General features: G+C 44.4%; 1 protein-coding gene across 1 annotated transcript in view; it reads right to left on the bottom strand.

The window, feature by feature from the left end:
- Nucleotides 1–476: 476 nt before the first annotated feature.
- LOC110518381 (uncharacterized) overlaps nt 477–22,136 on the bottom strand; it is a 22,966-nt gene continuing 1,306 nt past the window's right edge. Inside the window, exons 3-21 of the mRNA XM_090210052.1 lie at nt 21,715–21,851; nt 20,246–20,390; nt 19,328–19,421; nt 16,684–16,815; nt 16,323–16,509; nt 15,720–15,889; nt 15,464–15,576; nt 15,194–15,310; nt 14,788–14,976; nt 14,414–14,546; nt 13,982–14,134; nt 10,612–10,704; nt 9,823–10,091; nt 9,387–9,520; nt 8,999–9,161; nt 7,541–7,840; nt 6,336–6,635; nt 3,861–4,160; nt 477–1,689 (exon numbers count right to left, since the gene is read on the bottom strand). Coding sequence (XP_090066178.1) covers nt 1,288–1,689; nt 3,861–4,160; nt 6,336–6,635; nt 7,541–7,840; nt 8,999–9,161; nt 9,387–9,520; nt 9,823–10,091; nt 10,612–10,704; nt 13,982–14,134; nt 14,414–14,546; nt 14,788–14,976; nt 15,194–15,310; nt 15,464–15,576; nt 15,720–15,889; nt 16,323–16,509; nt 16,684–16,815; nt 19,328–19,421; nt 20,246–20,390; nt 21,715–21,851 — 3,531 coding nt within the window. The 3' untranslated portion in view covers nt 477–1,287. The remainder of the gene's footprint in view (nt 1,690–3,860; nt 4,161–6,335; nt 6,636–7,540; nt 7,841–8,998; nt 9,162–9,386; nt 9,521–9,822; nt 10,092–10,611; nt 10,705–13,981; nt 14,135–14,413; nt 14,547–14,787; nt 14,977–15,193; nt 15,311–15,463; nt 15,577–15,719; nt 15,890–16,322; nt 16,510–16,683; nt 16,816–19,327; nt 19,422–20,245; nt 20,391–21,714; nt 21,852–22,136) is intronic.

Below are 22,136 nucleotides of genomic sequence, written 5' to 3'. Positions count from 1 at the left end.
GAACTGGGTGAATGAAATGTGAATGACAGTTATCAAATATGTTGTAATAGAAATAAGGCCATCCTCGTCTTAAACGGCATTGACCGCCACTGGTTTGTAGCCCAAACTGTTTGGACGCTACAAATGTTTTCGTGAGAATATTTTTTGGATGTCTGCTGGTCTGAAAAACACCCCTGCAGGCAGATTGAGAAGCAGACCATGCAAAAAACACATATCTTTAGTTTAAACAGATGGATTTTGATGGGGATTTCTTTATTTTGCCAATTATGTTGCGGCTCCCTAGGGGTGGGATGTGTGCAGTCAAAGCATCATTTACCCTAAACTGTGTCCTAAACTGTGTCCTGAGCACTAAACTACTAGCCTAGTCAAGCAGACTGACCACTATCTAGTTTCACTGATATGTGAAATCAGACCGGTTTCACATTGCTACTAAACTACCTCAGGTTATTTGTTTTGTTATAATACAGAGTCAGTAGGAAAGCAGAGATGTTTTATTCATGACAGATGTAAACTAAAGACTTACATTATATTACAAAAATGAAAACATCTTACAGTGCAAATAACACGTTGAGAAAGTGCCTAGAGAGAGAGAGTACTGTTGGCAGTTTTTTACAAAAGGGACATTCATTTCCATTGTGGCTTTGGCCATGTTTCAGGCCGACTACCTTGCAGACGCCTGCCAGAGTTCACACGTGGATAGGTGTTCAACATATCAGCTTCACACATCAATCTGATGCATCATTTCGCCGACAATGATGTATCACGCAAAGCATTTGTTGATGCAATGCAATGTCTGCAATATGGTCGGCCTGGAACGTAACCGTTAGCATTAAGAGGCAGTGTCGGGAAGGCAGTCAATACATGAGCCTTACTCTATTACCATAACCAAGTGGGAAGGTGGCATTTACCACATAAGACAGAGGAAAATCCACTTGAACGCCCCTCCAACTGGTAATTACTAGTCTATCACCCATGAGCTACAACTTCTCCCAAATGCAGACCTCTGATGTCACCTGCTAAGGAAATTAACTCGATAACAGCATTTTCAGCAGATAAATGCAACGAAACCTTATTAAAAGCAATCTATTTATCTATCTATCTAATCTAATATGGCTTTTGAAAACTATAATTAGTTGGCAAGCATGATGGCTGTACTTTGTGTTTATGGTTGTGGCCGCTGGTTGGCCATTAGCCAAATCAGTGTTTCCCAACAAGTTCTAAGCATGTGAATGAACCTCACAACGTTTACATGACAGATTCCCACTTGGTTATGAACGCAGCATTAGATCAGATAAGTAGGTCTCTGAGGGACGTAGTGAAGAAGGCAGAGACCAGCAGACACACCAACAGTGGGAGGGACAGAGCCATGGAGGGCGGTCCCGCGTTGCGGACGATGGAAAACCGACAGGTGCCGACATTCATGGCTTTGTCCACCGCCTCCAGCTCTACTGTCAGAGAGCAGCACGAAGCGTTGAACGCTGCTGCAACAACCGTCTGCTTCAGGTCCGTGTGGGTGAGGCTGCCTACGCCCTGGAGGTGTGTGAGGCTGGCGATGCCTGTGCCATTGACGCCGTCTGTCAGGTTGGCAGAGAGCTGCCAGAAGGCGGAGCTGCAGGCTGCTGGGTCAGCTGGGCAGTCGACCACCGAGACGCTGACCACCTCACACTGGGGAGGGGTGAAATCTGTCACCTGCAATGGGGGGGAGAGATTAAGAGATGAGGAGAAAGAGAGACTTGGGTTCTATAAATCTAATTCTGGCCCAGAGATTTGGTAGTACTTTCTCTGACCACCAGAGTACTTGTGCGGCTGAGCTTCAACACTCTTAAAGAGGAGCTGAACTCAAAAAAATACTTATTTGGTTGAAAATGGCCTACAAGGCATCCTTATTAGTCAAATACATGTTTTATTAAACAATATATATTATTACATATTATTTAACTAGGTAAGTCAGTTAAGAACAAATTCTTATTTACAATGACGCCTTGTCCAGATATCTTTTGTTGACAATTTGCATAGAAAATAGATGCCTGCTACAGTGAGTTTCCACTGAAGGTCTTGTCAATAAAAAAAGCTGGACGGAATGACGTCACACCTACAACAACTTTTTAGCTAAAAACCTAGTGTTGGTTAAAATAATAAAGTAGTTGAGTTTATCCATTTAGGGAAATTGATGAATGAACTGCAGACAGCCTGTTTGCCCTCCCACCTATCTGGTTCATGTCTCAGGTAGCCTGCAAACGCCTGCATGGACAGAATGCAAGAATGTACTCATATCTGGCATATTCTAATAATTCTAATGTGCCAACGTGTCGCCACAGTCAGAGCCATGATAAAACTTGCACTCTAGTAGATCTGAAATAATTGGATGTTGAAACTTGTATCCAGCCAATCAGAAAAGCAAGGCGAAGCAATTCAGGCATTCTGGAAAGTCAGGACAAGGATCCTGCAAAGACACATTATTTGTTATAGTTGAAATATAGATTTAGCAAGCTGTTGGCATTTATAATCACATGCCCTGCATACCTTCACAATTATTATTCATCATTTATGTTTTTGTCGAATTAACCTGGATCAATAGAACTTGCCTATTGACTACAAAGTGTAAATAGGATCATTTTGGTCATAGAGTCAGTTTTGATCAAAACAGAGATGAGTAATTGAGGTCGTGGCTTTTTACCTGAGGGTTGGGTTTTGATTTCAAATCTCTAGCCTACACGGGACCACTGCCAGGCACAGTCTAATCACAGTTAACACTAATTATACAGAGTACAGGTGCCAGTTGTGCTGCCACACAATTATTTCACAGCCGATCGAACCATTAGCATGCAGAGCTTTGGAATTGTTCTAAAACAATCTATTGTCACACATTTTAACGTTGAAAGAATTCGTTTTAAATTTAAAAAAAATAATAATAAAAGGCTTGTAATTTTCTGCAACTCAAACATCTTCACATTTGTGAGCTATGGTTAGCATCAAACAACTTTAATCAGAGATATGGATATATGATGATGCTTATGTCTCCGCCCTAACAATGAGATTCTTTGTCCACGAAACGGAACGGCGGGCTGTCAAGCACCTGCCATTTACAGGTTCTGGTTCCTCCATTTATGTTTCGAGGTTGGACTTTAGCACACTAGCACGGTTAGCAGTGTGCTTAAGGTTAAGATATATATTTTTTAAGAAGATAAATTGTAGAAATAGGCGGGGTTTATGACTTTGTGGCTGTGGTATCTTGTGACGACCAGGCACAACTCCGATACAAAGTGTTTTTTTCTCAAAGTTGCAGGGATGTCACATGTCCTATTTATAACAGTACACTCATAAACTAATCACTGTAAAACTTAGATTAGATCAAATAAGCCACATGTAGCAAATAAGCCATTACATTTTCTGTTAATCAAATTCAACACTTATTGACCTCCATACAAAAACTCCTCATTTGGTGAGTGAACAAAACAAAAACCGCCACCTGCCAGAGTAAACAGATTTTGGGACCAGTTATCCCTCTCTTCACCTCTTTCTCTTTGATTACGCTCAGCGCATGGGATTCTTGACCAAACACGTCACGCGGTTGCTAAGCAATTCGTCACCCAATGTACTGTGGCCTGATTGGGACTGTGACTCGAGGGACAAACAACAATTGCTGTCAGGATACGATATAGCGAACATAACACACCCACATTGAACCACACCCCCAGGTGGCTCCTTAATTGGGGAGGACGGCTCATAGTAATGGCTGGAACAGTATCAAACACATGGTTTCTATGGTTTCCATGTGTTTGATAACATTCCATTCACTCAATTTAAGCCACTGTTATGAGCCGTCTTCCCCTCACCAGCCTCCTGTGATGCCAGGTTACCTTGGTGGTGTATAGACAGGTGCCGACATTCATGGCTTTGTCCACCGCCACCAGCTCCACTGTCAGAGAGCAGCACGAAGCGTTGAACGCTGCTGCAACAACCATCTGCTTTAGGTCCGTGTGGGTGAGGCTGCCTACGCCCTGGAGGTGTGTGAGGCTGGCGATGCCTGTGCCATTGACACCGTCTGTCAGGTTGGCAGAGAGCTGCCAGAAGGCAGAGTTGCAGGCTGCTGGGTCAGCTGGGCAGTCGACCGATGAGACACTGACCACCTCACACTGGGGAGGGGTGAAATCTGTCACCTGCAATGGGGGGGGGGGGGAGATTAAGTGATGAGGAGAAAGAGAGACTTGGGTTCTATAAGTCTAATTCTGGCCCAGAGATTTGGTAGTACTTTCTCTGACCACCAGAGTACTTGTGCGGCTGAGCTTCAACACTCTTAAAGAGGAGCTGAACTCAAAAAACGACTTACTTGTTTGAAAATGGCCTACAAGGCATCGCTATTAGTCAAATACATGTTTTATTAAACAATATATATTATTACATATTATTTAACTAGGTAAGTCAGTTAAGAACAAATTCTTATTTACAATGACGCCTTGTCCAGATATCTTTTGTTGACAATTTGCATAGAAAATAGATGCCTGCTACAGTGAGTTTCCACTGAAGGTCTTGTCAATACAAAAAGCTGGACGGAATGACGTCACACCTACAACAACTTTTTAGCTAAAAACCTAGTGTTGGTTAAAATAATAAAGTAGTTGAGTTTATCCATTTAGGGAAATTGATGAATGAACTGCAGACAGCCTGTTTGCCCTCCCACCTATCTGGTTCATGTCTCAGGTAGCCTGCAAACGCCTGCATGGACAGAATGCAAGAATGTACTCATATCTGGCATATTCTAATAATTCTAATGTGCCAACGTGTCGCCACAGTCAGAGCCATGATAAAACTTGCACTCTAGTAGATCTGAAATAATTGGATGTTGAAACTTGTATCCAGCCAATCAGAAAAGCAAGGCGAAGCAATTCAGGCATTCTGGAAAGTCAGGACAAGGATCCTGCAAAGAAACATTATTTGTTATAGTTGAAATATAGATTTAGCAAGCTGTTGGCATTTATAATCACATGCCCTGCATACCTTCACAATTATTATTCATAATTTATGTTTTTGTCGAATTAACCTGGATCAATAGATCTTGCCTATTGACTACAAAGTGTAAATAGGATAATTTTGGTCATAGAGTCAGTTTTGATCAAAACAGAGATGAGTAATTGAGGTCGTGGCTTTTTACCTGAGGGTTGGGTTTTGATTTCAAATCTCTAGCCTACACGGGACCACTGCCAGGCACAGTCTAATCACAGTTGACACTAATTATACAGAGTACAGGTGCCAGTTGTGCTGCCGCACAATTATTTCACAGCCGATCGAACCATTAGCATGCAGAGCTTTGAAATTGTTCTAAAACAATCTATTGTCACAAATTTTAATGTTGAAAGAATTTGTTTTAATTTTTAATTTTTTTTAAATAAAAGGCTTGTAATTTTCTGCAACTCAAACATCTTCACATTCGTGAGCTACGGTTAGCATCAAACAACTTTCATCAGAGATATGGATATATGATGATGCTTATGTCTCCGCCCTAACAATGAGATTCTTTGTCCACGAAACGGAACGGCGGGCTGTCAAGCACCTGCCATTTACAGGTTTTGGTTCCTCCATTTATGTTTCGAGGTTGGACTTTAGCACACTAGCACGGTTAGCAGTGTGCTTCAGGTTAAGATATATATTTTTTAAGAAGATAAATTGTAGAAATAGGCGGGGTTTATGACTTTGTGGCTGTGGTATCTTGTGACGACCAGGCACAACTCCGATACAAAGTGTTTTTTTCTCAAAGTTGCAGGGATGTCACATGTCCTACTTGTAATAGTACACTCATAAACTAATCACTGTAAAACTTAGATTAGATCAAATAAGCCACATGTAGCAAATAAGCCATTACATTTTCTGTTAATCAAATTCAACACTTATTGACCTCCATACAAAAACTCCTCATTTGGTGAGTGAACAAAACAAAAACCGCCACCTGCCAGAGTAAACAGATTTTGGGACCAGTTATCCCTCTCTTCACCTCTTTCTCTTTGATTACGCTCAGCGCATGGGATTCTTGACCAAACACGTCACGCGGTCGCTAAGCAATTTGTCACCCAATGTACTGTGGCCTGATTGGGACTGTGACTCGAGGGACAAACAACAATTGCTGTCAGGATACGATATAGCGAACATAACACACCCACATTGAACCACACCCACAGGTGGCTCCTTAATTGGGGAGGACGGCTCATAGTAATGGCTGGAACGGTATCAAACACATGGTTTCTATGGTTTCCATGTGTTTGATAACATTCCATTCACTCAATTTAAGCCACTGTTATGAGCCGTCCTCCCCTCACCAGCCTCCTGTGATGCCAGGTTACCTTGGTGGTGTATAGACAGGTGCCGACATTCATGGCTTTGTCCACCGCTTCCAGCTCCACTGTCAGAGAGCAGCACGAAGCGTTGAACGCTGCTGCAACAACCATCTGCTTTAGGTCCGTGTGGGTGAGGCTGCCTACGCCCTGGAGGTGTGTGAGGCTGGCGATGCCTGTGCCATTGACACCGTCTGTCAGGTTGGCAGAGAGCTGCCAGAAGGCAGAGTTGCAGGCTGCTGGGTCAGCTGGGCAGTCGACCGATGAGACACTGACCACCTCACACTGGGGAGGGGTGACATCTGTCACCTGCAATGGGGGGGAGAGATTAAGTGATGAGGAGAAAGAGAGACTTGGGTTCTATAAGTCTAATTCTGGCCCAGAGATTTAAAAAGCGAAATAAATAAATAAAAAACGCTGGACGGAATGACGTCACACCTACAACAACTTTTTTGCTAAAAACCTAGTGTTGGTTAAAATAATAAAGTAGTTGAGTTTATCCATTTAGGGAAATTGATGAATGAACTGCAGACAGCCTGTTTGCCCTCCCACCTATCTGGTTCATGTCTCAGGTAGCCTGCAAACGCCTGCATGGACAGAATGCAAGAATGTACTCATATCTGGCATATTCTAATAATTCTAATGTGCCAACGTGTCGCCACAGTCAGCGCCATGATGAAACTTGCACTCTAGTAAATCTGAAATAATTGGATGTTGAAACTTGTATCCAGCCAATCAGAAAAGCAAGGCGAAGCAATTCAGGCATTCTGGAAAGTCAGGACAAGGATCCTGCAAAGAAACATTATTTGTTATAGTTGAAATATAGATTTAGCAAGCTGTTGGCATTTATAATCACATGCCCTGCATACCTTCACAATTATTATTCATCATTTATGTTTTTGGTCGAATTAACCTGGATCAATAGAACTTGCCTATTGACTACAAAGTGTAAATAGGATAATTTAGCTTAAGGTTAAGATACAACGGCTTACTGTCAAGCACCTGCCTTTTACAGGTTTTGGTTCCTCCATTTGTGTTTCGAGGTTGGACTTTAGCACACTAGCACGGTTAGCAGTGTGCTTAAAGGTGAAGATATATTTTTTTAAGAAGATAAATTGTAGAAATAGGCGGGATTTATGACTTTGTGGCTGTGGTAACTTGTGACGACCAGGCACAACTCCTCCCCTCACCAGCCTCCTGTGATGCCAGGTTACCTTGGTGGTGTATAGACAGGTGCCGACATTCATGGCTTTGTCCAACGCCACCAGCTCCACTGTCAGAGAGCAGCACGAAGCGTTGAACGCTGCTGCAACAACCATCTGCTTTAGGTCCGTGTGGGTGAGGCTGCCCACTCCCTGGCGGTGTGTGAGGCTGGCGATCCCTGTGCCATTGACACCGTCGGTCATGTTGGCAGAGAGCTGCCAGAAGGCGGAGCTGCAGGCTGCTGGGTCAGCTGGGCAGTCGACCGATGAGACGCTGACTACCTCACACTGGGGAGGGGTGAAATCTGTCACCTGCAGAAAAGAGAGAGAGAGAGAGAGTGAGTAATCATGGTGAAGAGGGAGAAGAGATGAGGAAAGGAGGCTATTTAGAAGTGGACGGGCCCATACGGTGGAGACGGGCCCATAGGGTGGAGACGGGTCCATACAGTGGAGACGGGCCCATACAGTGGAGACGGGCCCATATAGTGGAGACGGGCCCATACAGTGGAGACGGGCCCATATAGTGGAGACGAGCCCATATAGTGGAGACGGGCCCATATAGTGGAGACGGGCCCATACGGTGGAGACGGGCCCATATAGTGGAGACGAGCCCATATAGTGGAGACGGGCCCATATAGTGGAGACGGGCCCATACGGTAGAGACGGGCCCATACAGTGGAGACGGGCCCATACAGTGGAGACGGGCCCATACGGTGGAGACGGGCCCATAGGGTGGAGACGGGCCCATAGGGTGGAGACGGGCCCATACAGTGGAGACGGGCCCATATAGTGGAGATGGCCCATAGAGTGGAGATGGCCCATAGAGTGGAGATGTCCCATATAGTGGAGACGGGCCCATATAGTGGAGACGGGCCCATATAGTGGAGACGGACCTTATAGGCCTGTCAGCTCTCTAGTGTATCTTTATATATCCACATTCTAGCATATCTAATAAATCTATTTGTATATACACTGAGTGTACAAAACATTAAGAACACCTTCGTAATATTACGACCCCCCCCCGTTCCACAGGGATGCTGGCCCATGTTGACTCCAATGCTTCCCACAGTTGTGTCAAGTTGGCTGGATGTCCTTTGGGTGGTGGACCATTCTTGATACACATGGGAAACTGTTGAGCGTAAAAAACCCAGCAGCATTGCAGTTTTTGACACAAACCAATGCGCCTGGCACCTACTACCATAACCCACTCATAGGCACTTAAATATTTTGTCTCCACCCTCTGAACGACACACATACTCAATCCATGTCTCAATTGTCTCAAGGCTTATGAGTCCTTCTAACCTGTCTCCTCCCCTTCATCTACACTGATTGAAGTCGATTTTACAAGTGATAAAATAAGGGATCATAGCTTTCACCTTGATTCATCTGCTCAGTCGATATCATGGAAATAGTAGGTGTTCTTAATGTTTTTTACACTCAGTGTAGATATATCTACATATCTGAGGTTACCTTGGTGACGACAGAGAGGCGCAGGACGGCGTAATTGGAGTCGGCGGTGGCCCCGGGCGCCACAGCCTCGATGGTCAGGGTGACGTCTGTTCCTGAGGGTGTGTTGGCGGGCACCGTGATGGTCAGTTCACCGGTGGCGTTTCCTCCGGTGGTCACAGCGATGCTGATAAGTTAGCAGCAGCAATGGGATAGCATTAAGTGTCAATACAAGTGATGCCAAGAGAGGACAATTTTTCTTAAGGTTTTTGCCAGCATAGAGGAGAAGCTGATTTTGAACAGATCTGTTTTGGTCCCTAATCTGTTTATGCTGAAATTATTCCTATGGCCAATGTGTACATACTGATCTGGAATCAGTCTCAGGCTTTGATATTCCAGCCGTGATCCCTACCTGCCAGGGACGTTCATTTTGAAGTCTCTGTCGTTTCTGGCTCTGATTTTGTAGCTGCCTCCAGTGGTGTCGGTCATGACGGTGAAGGGAAGGGTGAAGGGTTTACCAGGCTCCATGCTTCTGTCCACCACAGCCTGAGAAGACAAGAACAACCCGAAAGAGGAATTGTTGAGGAGCTGTTGTGAGGTCCACTTTTTGTTTGTTGGCCCATTTACAGAGACACATTTCTGTGCTTAGAAAGTCCATGTTGTAATTTGTAAGTAGGCCCACAGTACCACAGTACTACATGTTTAGGGAGTAATAGTCAGTCATGTTTTTCTTTCTGATATTGTCTATAAATGTCTATGACCATGGTTTTTGTCTAACACTATCCCAACATGCAGTATAGACTCCTTCACGATTTACAAATGAAATACGTTTTTCAATGTAAACTTACCTTGATGGTAACCTTGGAGACAGACATCTGAGTGGTGGACTGTCTCTGGAACACGGTGGAGGAGACCACGTCTGTCCCGTTCAACAGCACCACAAACTCCCCCGCAGGGACCTTGGTTACCGTAACTAGGAAGTCTCCGTTGCCCATGTCTTCCAAGGTACCGCCTACGACCTCTAACCCTGACACGGTCACCAAGGCAACGTTGGCCACCTTGACAGAGGCTGGGCCCTTTCTGCCCAACACGGATACCAACAGCATGGCAGGCATACCTGGGAGAAGGATAGAAGAGAGGAAGAACGGAGGGAAAGAGAGGGAGGGAGAGAGAGAGGAGGACGAGTGTAGAGGTAGGGGGAGAAAAAGGGAGATTGAGAAGGGGACGAGTGTAGTGGTAGGGAGAAAAAAAGAGGAAGAGAGAGAGAAAAGAGATAAATTATTTTGAAGGGTGTGGCTATGTAACTGTTCTAGGTTCAGATCAATTATTACAAATGACAATTAACTGCTTTTTGTGACTTTGATGAAGTAGGCTTTATACATTTATAAAATGCATTGTTTCGACCCACACAACATCAAAGAGGGCCAGCCTACTTTCTGATAGAGAATACAGCGATGAGTGCAAAACCTCTCGCCAGTGAGAAAAACAACATGCACAATGATCATCTGCCTCTAACGGCTGTAATGAAGTGGCAGCTGCATTCATGAAGATGATGTCGCCATAGTAAAATTGTGATTGACAGATTACCTGCTTGATATGGTAATGATGATGATTAAGATGATGTTGTAGTGTTTTACCTGCTTTTGGACGGCCAGAGATGAGGGCATATCCTGGGTGTGGTCCCTCGAAGGTCTCCACAAAGTCATAAATGAAGGCAATGGTACTCTGACCTGGAGACAGACACACACACACACACACACACACACACACACACACACACACACACACACACACACACACACACACACACACACACACACACACACACACACACACACACACACACACACACACACACACACTCAGTCAGTGCTGTATTCTCTCCCTTCTCTCATGGCTCTAACAGACCTGGGGTGAAATACTTTTTTGACATATTTGTACATGATCTAAAATAGTTACGGTTAGGGTTAGGTAATGAGTTAGCTAAAAGGGTTAAGGTAAGGGGAAGGCGTTAGCTAACACGCTAAGTAGTTGCAAAGTTGCTAATTAGCTGAAATTGTTCTGGTGAGTTATTAACCTTTGGGATGCTAGACGATTGCGTAATACAGCCACCCATCCACCACGACCAAACATCCCTCCTCCTTTTGTTTCTGCATTAAGAAACCTTCTGTCTGATGTAACTATACCAAACATAGCAGACATTTGAAGTCTGAAGTTTACATACACTTAGGTTGGAGTCACTAAAACCTGTTTTTCAACCACTCCACACATTTCTTGTTAACAAACTATAGTTTTGGCAAGTCGGTTAGGACATCTACTTTGTGCATGACACAAAGTCATTTTTCCAACAATTGTTTACAGACATATTTTTTCACTTATAATTCACTGTATCACAATTCCAGTGGGTCAGAAGTTTACATACACTAAGTTGAATGTGCCTTTAAACAGCTTGGAAAATTCCAGAAAAAAATGTCATAGCTTTAGAAGCTTCTGATAGGCTAACTGACATCATTTGAGTCATTTGGAGGTGTACCTGTGGATGTATTTCAAAGCCTACCTTCAAACTCAGCACTTCTTTGCTTGACATCATGGGAAAATCAAAAGAAATCAGCCAAGACCTCAGAAAAACATTTCTAGACTTCCACAAGTCTGGTTCATCCTTAGGAGCAATTTCCAAATGCCTGAAGGTACCAAGTTCATCTGTACAAACAATAGTACGCAAGTATAAACACCATGGGACCACGCAGCCGTCATACCGCTCAGGAGGGAGACACGTTCTGTCATCTAGAGATAAACGTACTTTGGTGCGAAAAGTGCAAATCAATCCCAGAACAACAGCAAAGGACCTTGTGAAGATGCTGGAGGAAACATGTACAAAAGTACCTATATCCACAGTAAAACGAGTCCTATATTGATATAACCTGAAAGGCCGCTCAGCAAGGAAGAAGCCACTGCTCAAAAACCGCCATAAAAAAGCCAGACTATGGTCTTGGTCTTGTAGTAGATTGTTTCACAGGTGGCAGACAATGTGAGAAGGCTTGTGAACTATATTTCCATTGTATCTGAGAGGAGGAGGAAGGACATTTATGACGAAATGAGCGGTATATAAACCTTTGTACATGGTATTATGACCAGAGCTCTCTAAATAAACATTCCTGACAATTGTAGCTGGGCCTCCGTCTGATTCAACCAGTTTCCTAGAAATTCTGGGTATCAGGCTGAGTAATCAATTTAAATTGGGTTTATGAACACTGAGAACTTAATTCTCTTGACATTACCTCAATTACATCGACGAACCTTTACCCCTGAAAATTGACTCGGAACCAGTTTTTTTCTTGCTTTTTATTACTTACTTTTTAAAACTGAATGGTTGGTTAAGGGCTCATGAGTAAGCATTTCACGGTAAGGTCTACCTACACCTGTTGTAAACTCAGCAAAAATAAAAACATCCTCACTGTTAGCTGCGTTTATTTTCAGCAAACTTAATGTGTAAATATTTGTATGAAGATATCAAGATTCAACAACTGAGACATAAACTGAACAAGTTCCACAGACGTGACGAACAGAAATTGAATAATGTGTCCCTGAAGAAAGCGGGGGTCAAAATCAAAAGTAACTGTCAGGATTTGGTGTGGTCACCAGCTGCATTAAGTACTGCAGTGCATCTCCTCCTCATGGACTGCACCAGATTTGCCAGTTCTTGCTGTGAGATGTTACCCCACTCTTCCATCAAGGCACCTGTAAGTTCCCGGACATTTCTGGAGGGAATGGCCGTAGGCCTCACCCTCCGATCCAACAGGTCCCAGACTTCTCAATGGAATTGAGACCCGGCTCTTCGCTGGCCATGGCAGAACACTGACATTCCTATCTTGCAGGAAATCACGTAAAGAACGACTAGTATGGCTGGTGAAATTATCATGCTGGAGGGTCATGTCAGGATGAGCCTGCAGGAAGGGTACCACACGAGGGAGGAGGATATCTTCCCTGTAACGCACAGCGTTGAGATTGCCTGCAATGACAACAAGCTCAGTCCGATGATGCTGTGACACACCTCCCCAGACCAACTCCAAATCGATCCCGCTCCAGAGTACAGGCCTCGGTGTACTGCTCATTCCTTTGACGATAGACGTGAATCCGACCATCATCCCTGGTGAGACAAAACCGTGACTCATCAGTGAAGAGCACTTTTTGCCAGTCCGCAGTCTGGTCCAGCGACGATGGGTTTGTGCCCATAGGCAACGTTGCTGACGATGATGTGATGTCTGGACCTGCCTTACAACATACCTACAAGCCCTCAGTCCATTCTCTCTCAGCCTATTACGAACAGTCTGAGCACTGATGGAGGGATTGTGCGTTCCTGGTGTAACTCGGGCAGTTGTTGTTGCCATCCTGTACCTGTCCCGCAGGTGTGATGTTCGGATGTACCGATCCTGTGCAGGTGTTGTTACACGTGGTCTGCCCCTGCAATGACGATCAGCTGTCCGCCCTGTCTCCCTGTCGCGCTGTCTTAGGCGTCTCACAGTATGGGCATTGCAATTTATTGCCCTGGCCACATCTGCAGTCCTAAGGCACGTTCGCACAGATGAGCAGGGACCGTGGGCATCTTTCTTCTGAGTCAGTTGAAAGGCCTCTTTAGTGTCCTAAATTTTCATAACTGTGACCTTAATTGCCTACCGTCTGTAAGCTGTTAGTGTCTTAACGACCGTTCCACAGGTGCATGTTCATTAATTGTTTATGGTTCATTGAACAAGCATGGGAAACAGTGCTTAAACCCTTTACAGTGAAGATTTGTGAAGTTATTAGAATTTTTACGAATTATCTTTGAAAGACAGGGTCCTGAAAAATTGACATTTCTTTTTTTTTTGTTTATTTGGTGCATGTGACACATTTGAATGGATTATTTAAACCCAGGTCTGGGCTCTGTGTGTATCCAGGCTGCCATCTAGTGTTGAGCGTGAGCATAACACACATATTTAATAGAACAGACATATTTCTATTGTAACTCACCAGTGACCTTCAGTGTGTAGGGCTGGTTGGAGTTCATGCTGATTTCCCATAAGCCTGTATGTTTGTTGGAGGCCAGACGGACCCGGAAGAGGTTGCCCACCGTCTGGACAGTCCCCAGTTCCCCGTTGGCCTCGTTCTGTTTCTGGGTCACACCTGTAGGGGCAAGGAGGGTGACAGTCAAATAGGATGACAGTCAAACATACTGTCAATGGGATATACCTGGTTCATGATACCTTGTTGAAATGTGCTTTGTGCCTTAAAACCATTAAGATCGCTACATACTCAAACAAGCAAAACAGGTCAACTGTAACCCTTAAGGAGAGAAAACTAACCTTAGATCAGTGTCTAGGGGAAATGTCATCCTATTCAGTTAGGTGAACCTTTACCTGAAAACTGATATTAGATCAGTGTGTAGGTGTTGGAGCTTCCCACCTGCAGGGTTCTTCAGGGTGAAGGTGAGGGACTTTCCAGTGATGTAGATGGTGATGTTGTTCAGAGACTCGTCCAGCAGGAAGGAGAATGTCTCAGCTTTGCCTGGGTTCCTCGCTCGCTGTAGGACTGTCACCTGAGGAGGAGGAGGAGGAGGAGGACAGAATGAGAGAGGAGGATAGAAAGAAGAGGTGATGTAGGGTATGTTGTTGTTTTATTGTAACGTGGAGGATTTAATTTTCATAGATATAACAATTATGTCTAGGCATTTCTAAAATTCATTATTTTTAAAGCACATGTTTTTTAATTGATCAAGTTTTGAATTATTCCGAATCAACTACTGATCTATAACAAAATGGCCACCAGTGTTGACTCACCAGAGCGGAGGTGGAGGAGTCGATGATGACGTCAGTGGCCTGGGGCAGATTTTCCTTGGTGACTCCAATGGCCTGACCACCAGACGCCAGCGCCAGGTCCTTGTAGGTCTCGAATGTAGCTGCCCTGGACTCTACTCCACTTCTCCTCCTTCTAGCACCAGCACCATCACCAGTCATGAAGAAAGACACCTGGAGAGACACATAGGTGTGTTTGAGAGAGTTTGACTGGTCGTATTCATTAGGCACCAAATTAAGAATGAAAGAAAAAAGGCAGTGACTACCTCTCCAATAAGAATGGCTTGTTTTCATTTGCCATTGCAAAACATTTTGCTGCATTTTGCTACTGCGTGCCCTAATTAATAAGATCCTGAACTGCAGGACAGGAAGTGTTTGAGGAAGTGCTCACGGCTGACTTGGTGCTCCTGATCAGGGCCAAGATGGTGTCCCTTAACGCAATGTCCTTGGCAACGGCATCTGTGAAAACATAGATGTGGGACGACGCAGGGGCACCGGTCAGCGCCAACTGGAGAGAGAGAGAGAGAGAGAGAGAGAGAGAGAGAGAGAGAGAGAGAGAGAGAGAGAGAGAATGCTTAGTATCTTTATTTATTGTCAGGTGCATTATAAAGAAAGAATGGGATTATATCTGATTGGAAAATAGCCATGTCAATCACTGTACCTGTAGGCCTGATAAGCACATCTCAGGGAGGTCTCCGCCTCCATCAGCTTTGAGTTTAGCAATCTCTGTTTTCATAACATCAGGGTTTGTCGTTCTTATCAGGGGTCCGAACTCTGCACACACACACAAACACACACTGATCACTAACCACTTCCTGACTTAACCACACATCACACAGGCATTTCGGTGACTGCCAGAGTTTGTCAGTGATGTTTTGCTAAGGAGAATGCTTGGTGGAGTGTAAAGCCAGCTTTACTTGGGTCGTTGAATGGGACCAGGATGTACTGGGAGGGCTCATCCTGTGTTCCCTTCTTGCTGTCGATGATCTTATTGACGACTCGTTTGGCTTCAAGGATGTCATCCTTCATGCTCCCTGTGGTGTCGATCACAAAAGCAACCACTGCCGATCGCGCAATGCCCATGAAGCTGTGGGAGAGAGAGAGAGAGATAAGAGTGAGATTGTGAGTAACTTCAACATGGGTAATTCCCTCTTCCCCTCCACTCCTGCCCTTCACCCCCTCTATCCTTCTCCTCCCCTTCACCCCCCTCTACCCCTCTCCTCCCCTTCTCCCCCCTCTACCCCTCTCCTCCCCTTCACCCCCTCTCCTCCCCTTCACCCCCCTCTACCCCTCTCCTATCCTTCGCCCCTCTACCCCTCTCCTCTCCTTCACCCCTCTACTCCTCTCCTCTCCTTCACCCGCCTCTACCCCTCTCCTCTCCTTCACCCCCCTCTACCCCTCTCCTCCCCTTCACCCCTCTACTCCTCTCCTCTCCTTCACCCCTCTACTCCTCTCCTCTCCTTCTCCCCCTCTACCCCTCTCCTCTCCTCCCCTTCACCCTCTTCTACCCCTTTCCATACCGTAGGTAGTCGTTGTCACCGGCGGCTCCCCGGATGTCGTCCAGCAGCTGGAGGGTTGCGGTCGTTGCCACGGTGACAGCAGCAGTGTGCAGGGCCACGTTGTCAGAGCGACGCTCGTCCTTGCTGATGCCCCCGCGAGGAACCTCAGAGCTGGTCAGGTCAGCTGCACCTCCATGACTACACTTACCTGGGGGAGGAGAGGTGATGATGGGTGTTATACAGGGAGTGTGTGGGTAGCTGGGGAAGGTAGTGTGTGTGTGTGTGTGTGTGTGTGTGTGTGTGTGTGTGTGTGTGTGTGTGTGTGTGTGTGTGTGTGTGTGTGTGTGTGTGTGTGTGTGTGTGTGTGTGTGCGTGCGTGTACCTATAGGCTTAACTGAGGACAAGATCCCCATGTACCCAGAGGTGAGTTTCTTCTCATTAAGGATGTTAGGAAGGATGGAGTTTGAACAGAATCCCCCATTGGCACAGTCACTGCAGGTCGGGGTGCTGACTTCTACCGAACCAAATCACAACGTAAGAGTCGGTCTTGAATTACGGTGGCATTAAAAATATATATACATATATTTTTTTATTTTTTTATTTTTATGAATGCATGTTACCATTCTAAATGAACCAATATGGCAGCTTAATAACTTTTTTACCATTATAATAACATTGTACCACCTGTAGGAGTAGTAATATCAATGATGGTAATTTTAAATAAAGTCAGATTTTCAGAAATGGAGGCTACAAATGCTCAAATCTTTAAAAATGATTTACTAGTGATGTGATTAATGATTTTGCTCACATTGTTATTTCCCTTCATTTAAATTGACTAACACCAAGTGACACATTGGATTGAGCAACACCAAATTATCCACGGAATCAAGGGATAAAAGTGTGTGATTAGCTAATCACTTTCTTTAAAATATAGACTCCTCCCAACTAACAGTTTGCCGCTGGGGAAAATGAGCAAGGACCTTGAATATCTTTGTCATCAGAGATATTAAGGTGGTGACACCAATGACGTAAATCTGAGGGACACACATTATACTAGCAACAAAATAGGTATTTTATCAGCCTTTGTTTTTAAATTACTTTATACAATATATTATATCATTTTGTTCACTGTCTATTCAAAATAATAGATAGATATGTCAAAATCCCGAAAACATTTCACTACACCTCAACACATCACCAATGGGACGAGCCAATTTGCTGGGACCCAGTAGTTTCTACAATGCATACAAATACACTACCAGTCAAAAGTTTTAGAACACCTACTCATTCAAGGGTTTTTCTTTATTTGTACTATTTTCAGAATAGTCATTGCAGAATAATAGTGAAGACATCAAAAGTATGAAATAACACATGGAATCATGTAGTAACCAAAAAAAGTGTTTAACAATTCCAAATATATTTTATATTTGAGAATGTTCAAAGTAGAGACCCTTCTCCTTGATGACAGCTTTGCACACTCTCTTGGCATTCACTCAACACACACACACACAGGTCAGGATTTTCAATCTTTACTGACGATTGAGTAAAGCCAGTGTGTCTATGTATGAGGGTAACTCAACACTATACATGTCAGCTACTACAGTGACTGAAATGACTGCCACACTTAACAAAGAGCCTCAGTCAGTTTCAGAATGGGTGGCAAGAAATAAGATATTTCTAAATATTTCACAAACTAAAATCATTGTATTTAGGACAAATCATCATAATGCTTGATGGTTTTTGCGACTGAACTTGAAACTTTCCGTAAAGACTGACCTTCATATCTTAAAGTAATGTCATTTATCTTTGGTTATTTGAACTGTTCTTGCCATAATATGGACTTGGTCTTTACCAAATAGGCTTCTCTTCAACACAACTGATTGGCTAAAACGCATTAAGAAGGAAAGAAATTCCCAAGTTAAGTTTTAAGAAGGCACACCTGTTTATTGAAATGCATTCCAGATGACTACCCCATGAAGCTGGTTGAGAGAACGCCAAGAGTGTGAAAAGCTGTCATCAAGGCAAAGCGAGGCAATTTGAAGAATCACAAATATAAAATAAATGTTGATTTGTTTAACACTGTTTTGGTTACTACCTGATTCCATGTGTTATTTCATAGTTTTGATGAATTCACTGTTATTCTACAATGTAGAAAAATAGTTAAAATAAAGAAAACTCCTGAATGAGTAGCTGTTCTAAAACTCTTGACTGCTAAGTGTAGATGGGTTTCAGTAGAAAGGACTTTCTTATTTTATCTTATAAAATAACAGTTAACTAAATTGTCAAGGGACATCATTTACCACCGCAAATCAAGAATGACCCACACACACACGCACACTCACACACGCACTCACACACACACACACACACACACACACACACACACACACACACACACACACACACACACACACACACACACGCACACGCACACACACACAAACACACACACGCACACACACACACACACACACACACACACACACACACACACACACACACACACACACACACACACACACACACACACACACACGCACACACACACTCTCTCCTAAATCCTAAATGGGCGTGGTGGTCCTTTCTCTTGCCCATAATTCCCTCAGACTATTCTGCTTTATCTGGCTCTGTTGAACATAGGAGATTATATGTGTTTGTGTCCCTCTCTGTCTGCCCTTTAGACTTCCTGTAAACTTAATGACCTCAATATCGTATGAAGCCAGAGGTGGCAGCAGATTTCTCTCTTTGTCTCTCCTTTTTAATCTGCTGTCATACTTTTCTCTAACATTCCAAGCACGCCTCCCTCCTTCGTTCCCTGCCCTATCACCCTCCCTCCTTCCCCCTTCCTTCCCTTCCCTATCACCCACCCTCCTTCTCCCTTCCTTCCCTTCTCTAACACCCTCCCTCCCTCATTCATTCCCTGCCCTACCACCATCTCTCCTTTCCTGCCCTACCTACATCCCTCCCTCCAGTTGGTGCCCATGCCTAGCTGTCCTCGTTGCTGCATTAACTCAAGCCCTCCCTACCTGCCAGGTTTTCCAGTGGGAGATCGGGGCGGATTAGATTGGCGTAGGGTTCAGTGTATCCCAGATCCACCCAGTTACTGTGGCTGTAGAAATCCTGACAAAACACAAGCATGTATTATATACCAAGTCTGTGTCTGATGGAAAGCCATCTATCTAATTCCCTATTACAGACACCTCTAGACAGAAGTACTGTGTACAGTCCTCTCCCCAGTGTCTCTCTAGCTATCTGTACTGTGTACAGTCCTATCCCCAGTGTCTCTCTAGCTACCTGTACTGTATACAGTCCTCTCCCCAGTGTCTCTCTAGCTACCTGCACTGTGTACAGTCCTCTCCCCAGTGTCTCTCTAGCTACCTGTAGTGTGTACAGTACTCTCCCCAGTGTCTCTCTAGCTACCTGTAGTGTGTACAGTACTCTCCCCAGTGTCTCTCTACCTACCTGTAGTGTGTACAGTCCTCTCCCCAGTGTCTCTCTAGCTACCTGTAGTGTGTACAGTACTCTCCCCGGTGTCTCTCTACCTACCTGTAGTGTGTACAGTCTTCTCCCCAGTGTCTCTCTAGCTACCTGTAGTGTGTACAGTACTCTCCCCAGTGTCTCTCTAGCTACCTGTACTGTGTACAGTACTCTCCCCAGTGTCTCTCTAGCTACCTGTAGTGCGTACAGTACTCTCCCCAGTGTCTCTCTAGCTACCTGTACTGTGTACAGTACTCTCCCCAGTGTCTCTCTAGCTACCTGTAGTGTGTACAGTCCTCTCCCCAGTGTCTCTCTAGCTACCTGTAGTGTGTACAGTCCTCTCCCCAGTGTCTCTCTAGCTACCTGTAGTGTGTACAGCCCTCTCCCCAGTGTCTCTCTAGCTACCAGAAATGTTTGCATATCCCCTCTTTCACCCCCCCCCCCCCTCCCCCTCTCTCTCCTCTTACCTGTAGTGTGTGCAGTACTCTCCCCAGTGTCTCTCTGGCAGCCTGGAAGTTCTCCCTTTGTACGTTGGCCTTGATGCTGGCCACCCCATCAGTTATAAGGCGCCTGCCCTCAGCAAACGCCTCTGAGTTGAAGTGATGGGCTGGGCTGTTATAAAAAAGATTATGATCAATTGGTTTCATGTAGAACACGACTGTAGCAGTGATATACCAAATGTTCACTTGGACTGGCACAATAATGACAATGATTAATTGTTTATATAGTTCAGACATTAGATCCACTAGAAGAAGGGTGTATGAGTGATGCACATCCTAAACCTTTAGAATAAGGTTCTTAGGAATAAAGGATTTGAGAGCAGCATATGACGTGTGCTGGATAAGAAACCTAGTTCAATAAAGATTTATTTATTTTTGTAGTAAAAAAAAAAGATATGAAAACGTATGTTTTCTTAATTAAATTCTACAGAGATGTACAGAGGCCCATTATCAGCAGCCATCACTCCTGTGTTCCAATGGCACCTTCTGTTTGCTAATCCAAGTTTATCATTTTAAATGGCTAGTTGATCATTAGAAAACCCTTTTGCAATTATTTTCGCACAGCTGAAAACTGTTGTTCAGGTCTGATTACAGGCTCAAAATGGCCAGAAACAAAGAACTTTCTTCTGAAACTCGTCAGTCTATTCTTGTTCTGAGAAATGACGGCTTTTCAATGTGAGAACTTGCCAAGAAACTGAAGATCTCGTACAATGCTGTGTACTACTCCCTTCACAGAACAGCACAAACTGGTCCTAACCAGAATAGAAAGATGAGTGGGAGGCCCCGGTGCACAACTGAGCAAGAGAACAAGTACATCAGAGTGTCTAGTTTGAGAAACAGACACCTCACAAGTCCTCAACTGGCAGCTTCATTAAATAGTACCCGCAAAACACCAGCCTCAACTACAACAGTGACGAGGCAAATCCGGGATGCTGGACCCTCATGGGTCTCCAGGTCGCGACACATCCTGGAATCAAACCAGGATCTGTAGTGATGCAGCTAGCAGTGCAATGCAGTGCCTTAGACTCAGGAGGCTTTTTTAAATAAAGATTTCGCAAAAAACGTGTTGCATTTTCTGTGCTAATTCCAAGCACTCCAAGCATTTTACATAATACGTGAACCTCATCCTCTATCAATGGAGGACCAACCTGTTGACATAATAAGTGAAACTCATTCTCTATCAATGGAGCACCAACCTGTTGACCTAATAAGGGAACCTCATTCTCTATCATTGGAGCACCAACCTGTTGACCTATTAAGGGAACCTCATTCTCTGTCAATGGAGCACCAACCTGTTGACATAATAAGTGAACCTCATTCTCTGTCAATGGAGCACCAACCTGTTGACATAATAAGTGAACCTCATTCTCTATCAATGGAGCACCAACCTGTTGACATAATAAGGGATCCTCATTCTCTATCAATGGAGCACCAACCTGTTGACAAAGTCTCTGTCCACCTGTCCGTTCTGTATGTAGATCTCATTCAGGGCAGATTTGAACTTAGCTGCTGACACTTCACCTGTTGCTTTGGGTCCCAGGCAGGCCTGGACCAGCTCCTCAGCAGAGTTACCCTAAATGGAAAGGTCAGAGGTTAGAGGGTAGAGGTCAGTCAATCAGCATTGAGGGCAAAGTTGATTAAAATAAAATCGGTCAACAAAACTCAATTTCCTTAATCTCTCTCTCTCTCTCTCTCTCTCTCTCTCTCTCTCTCTCTCTCTCTCTCTCTCTCTCTCTCTCTCTCTCTCTCTCTCTCTCTCTCTCTCTCTCTCTCTCTCTCTCTCTCTCTCTCTCTCTCTCTCTCTCTCTCTCTCTCTCTCTCTCTCTCTCTCTCTCTCTCTCTCTCTCTCTCTCTCTCT

This window comes from Oncorhynchus mykiss, chromosome 19 (assembly GCF_057628025.1).
Source record: "Oncorhynchus mykiss isolate SJ-2025 chromosome 19, ASM5762802v1, whole genome shotgun sequence".
In the NCBI taxonomy this organism is placed as follows: Eukaryota; Metazoa; Chordata; class Actinopteri; order Salmoniformes; family Salmonidae; genus Oncorhynchus; species Oncorhynchus mykiss.
This window is presented reverse-complemented; position numbering and strand designations above follow the sequence as displayed.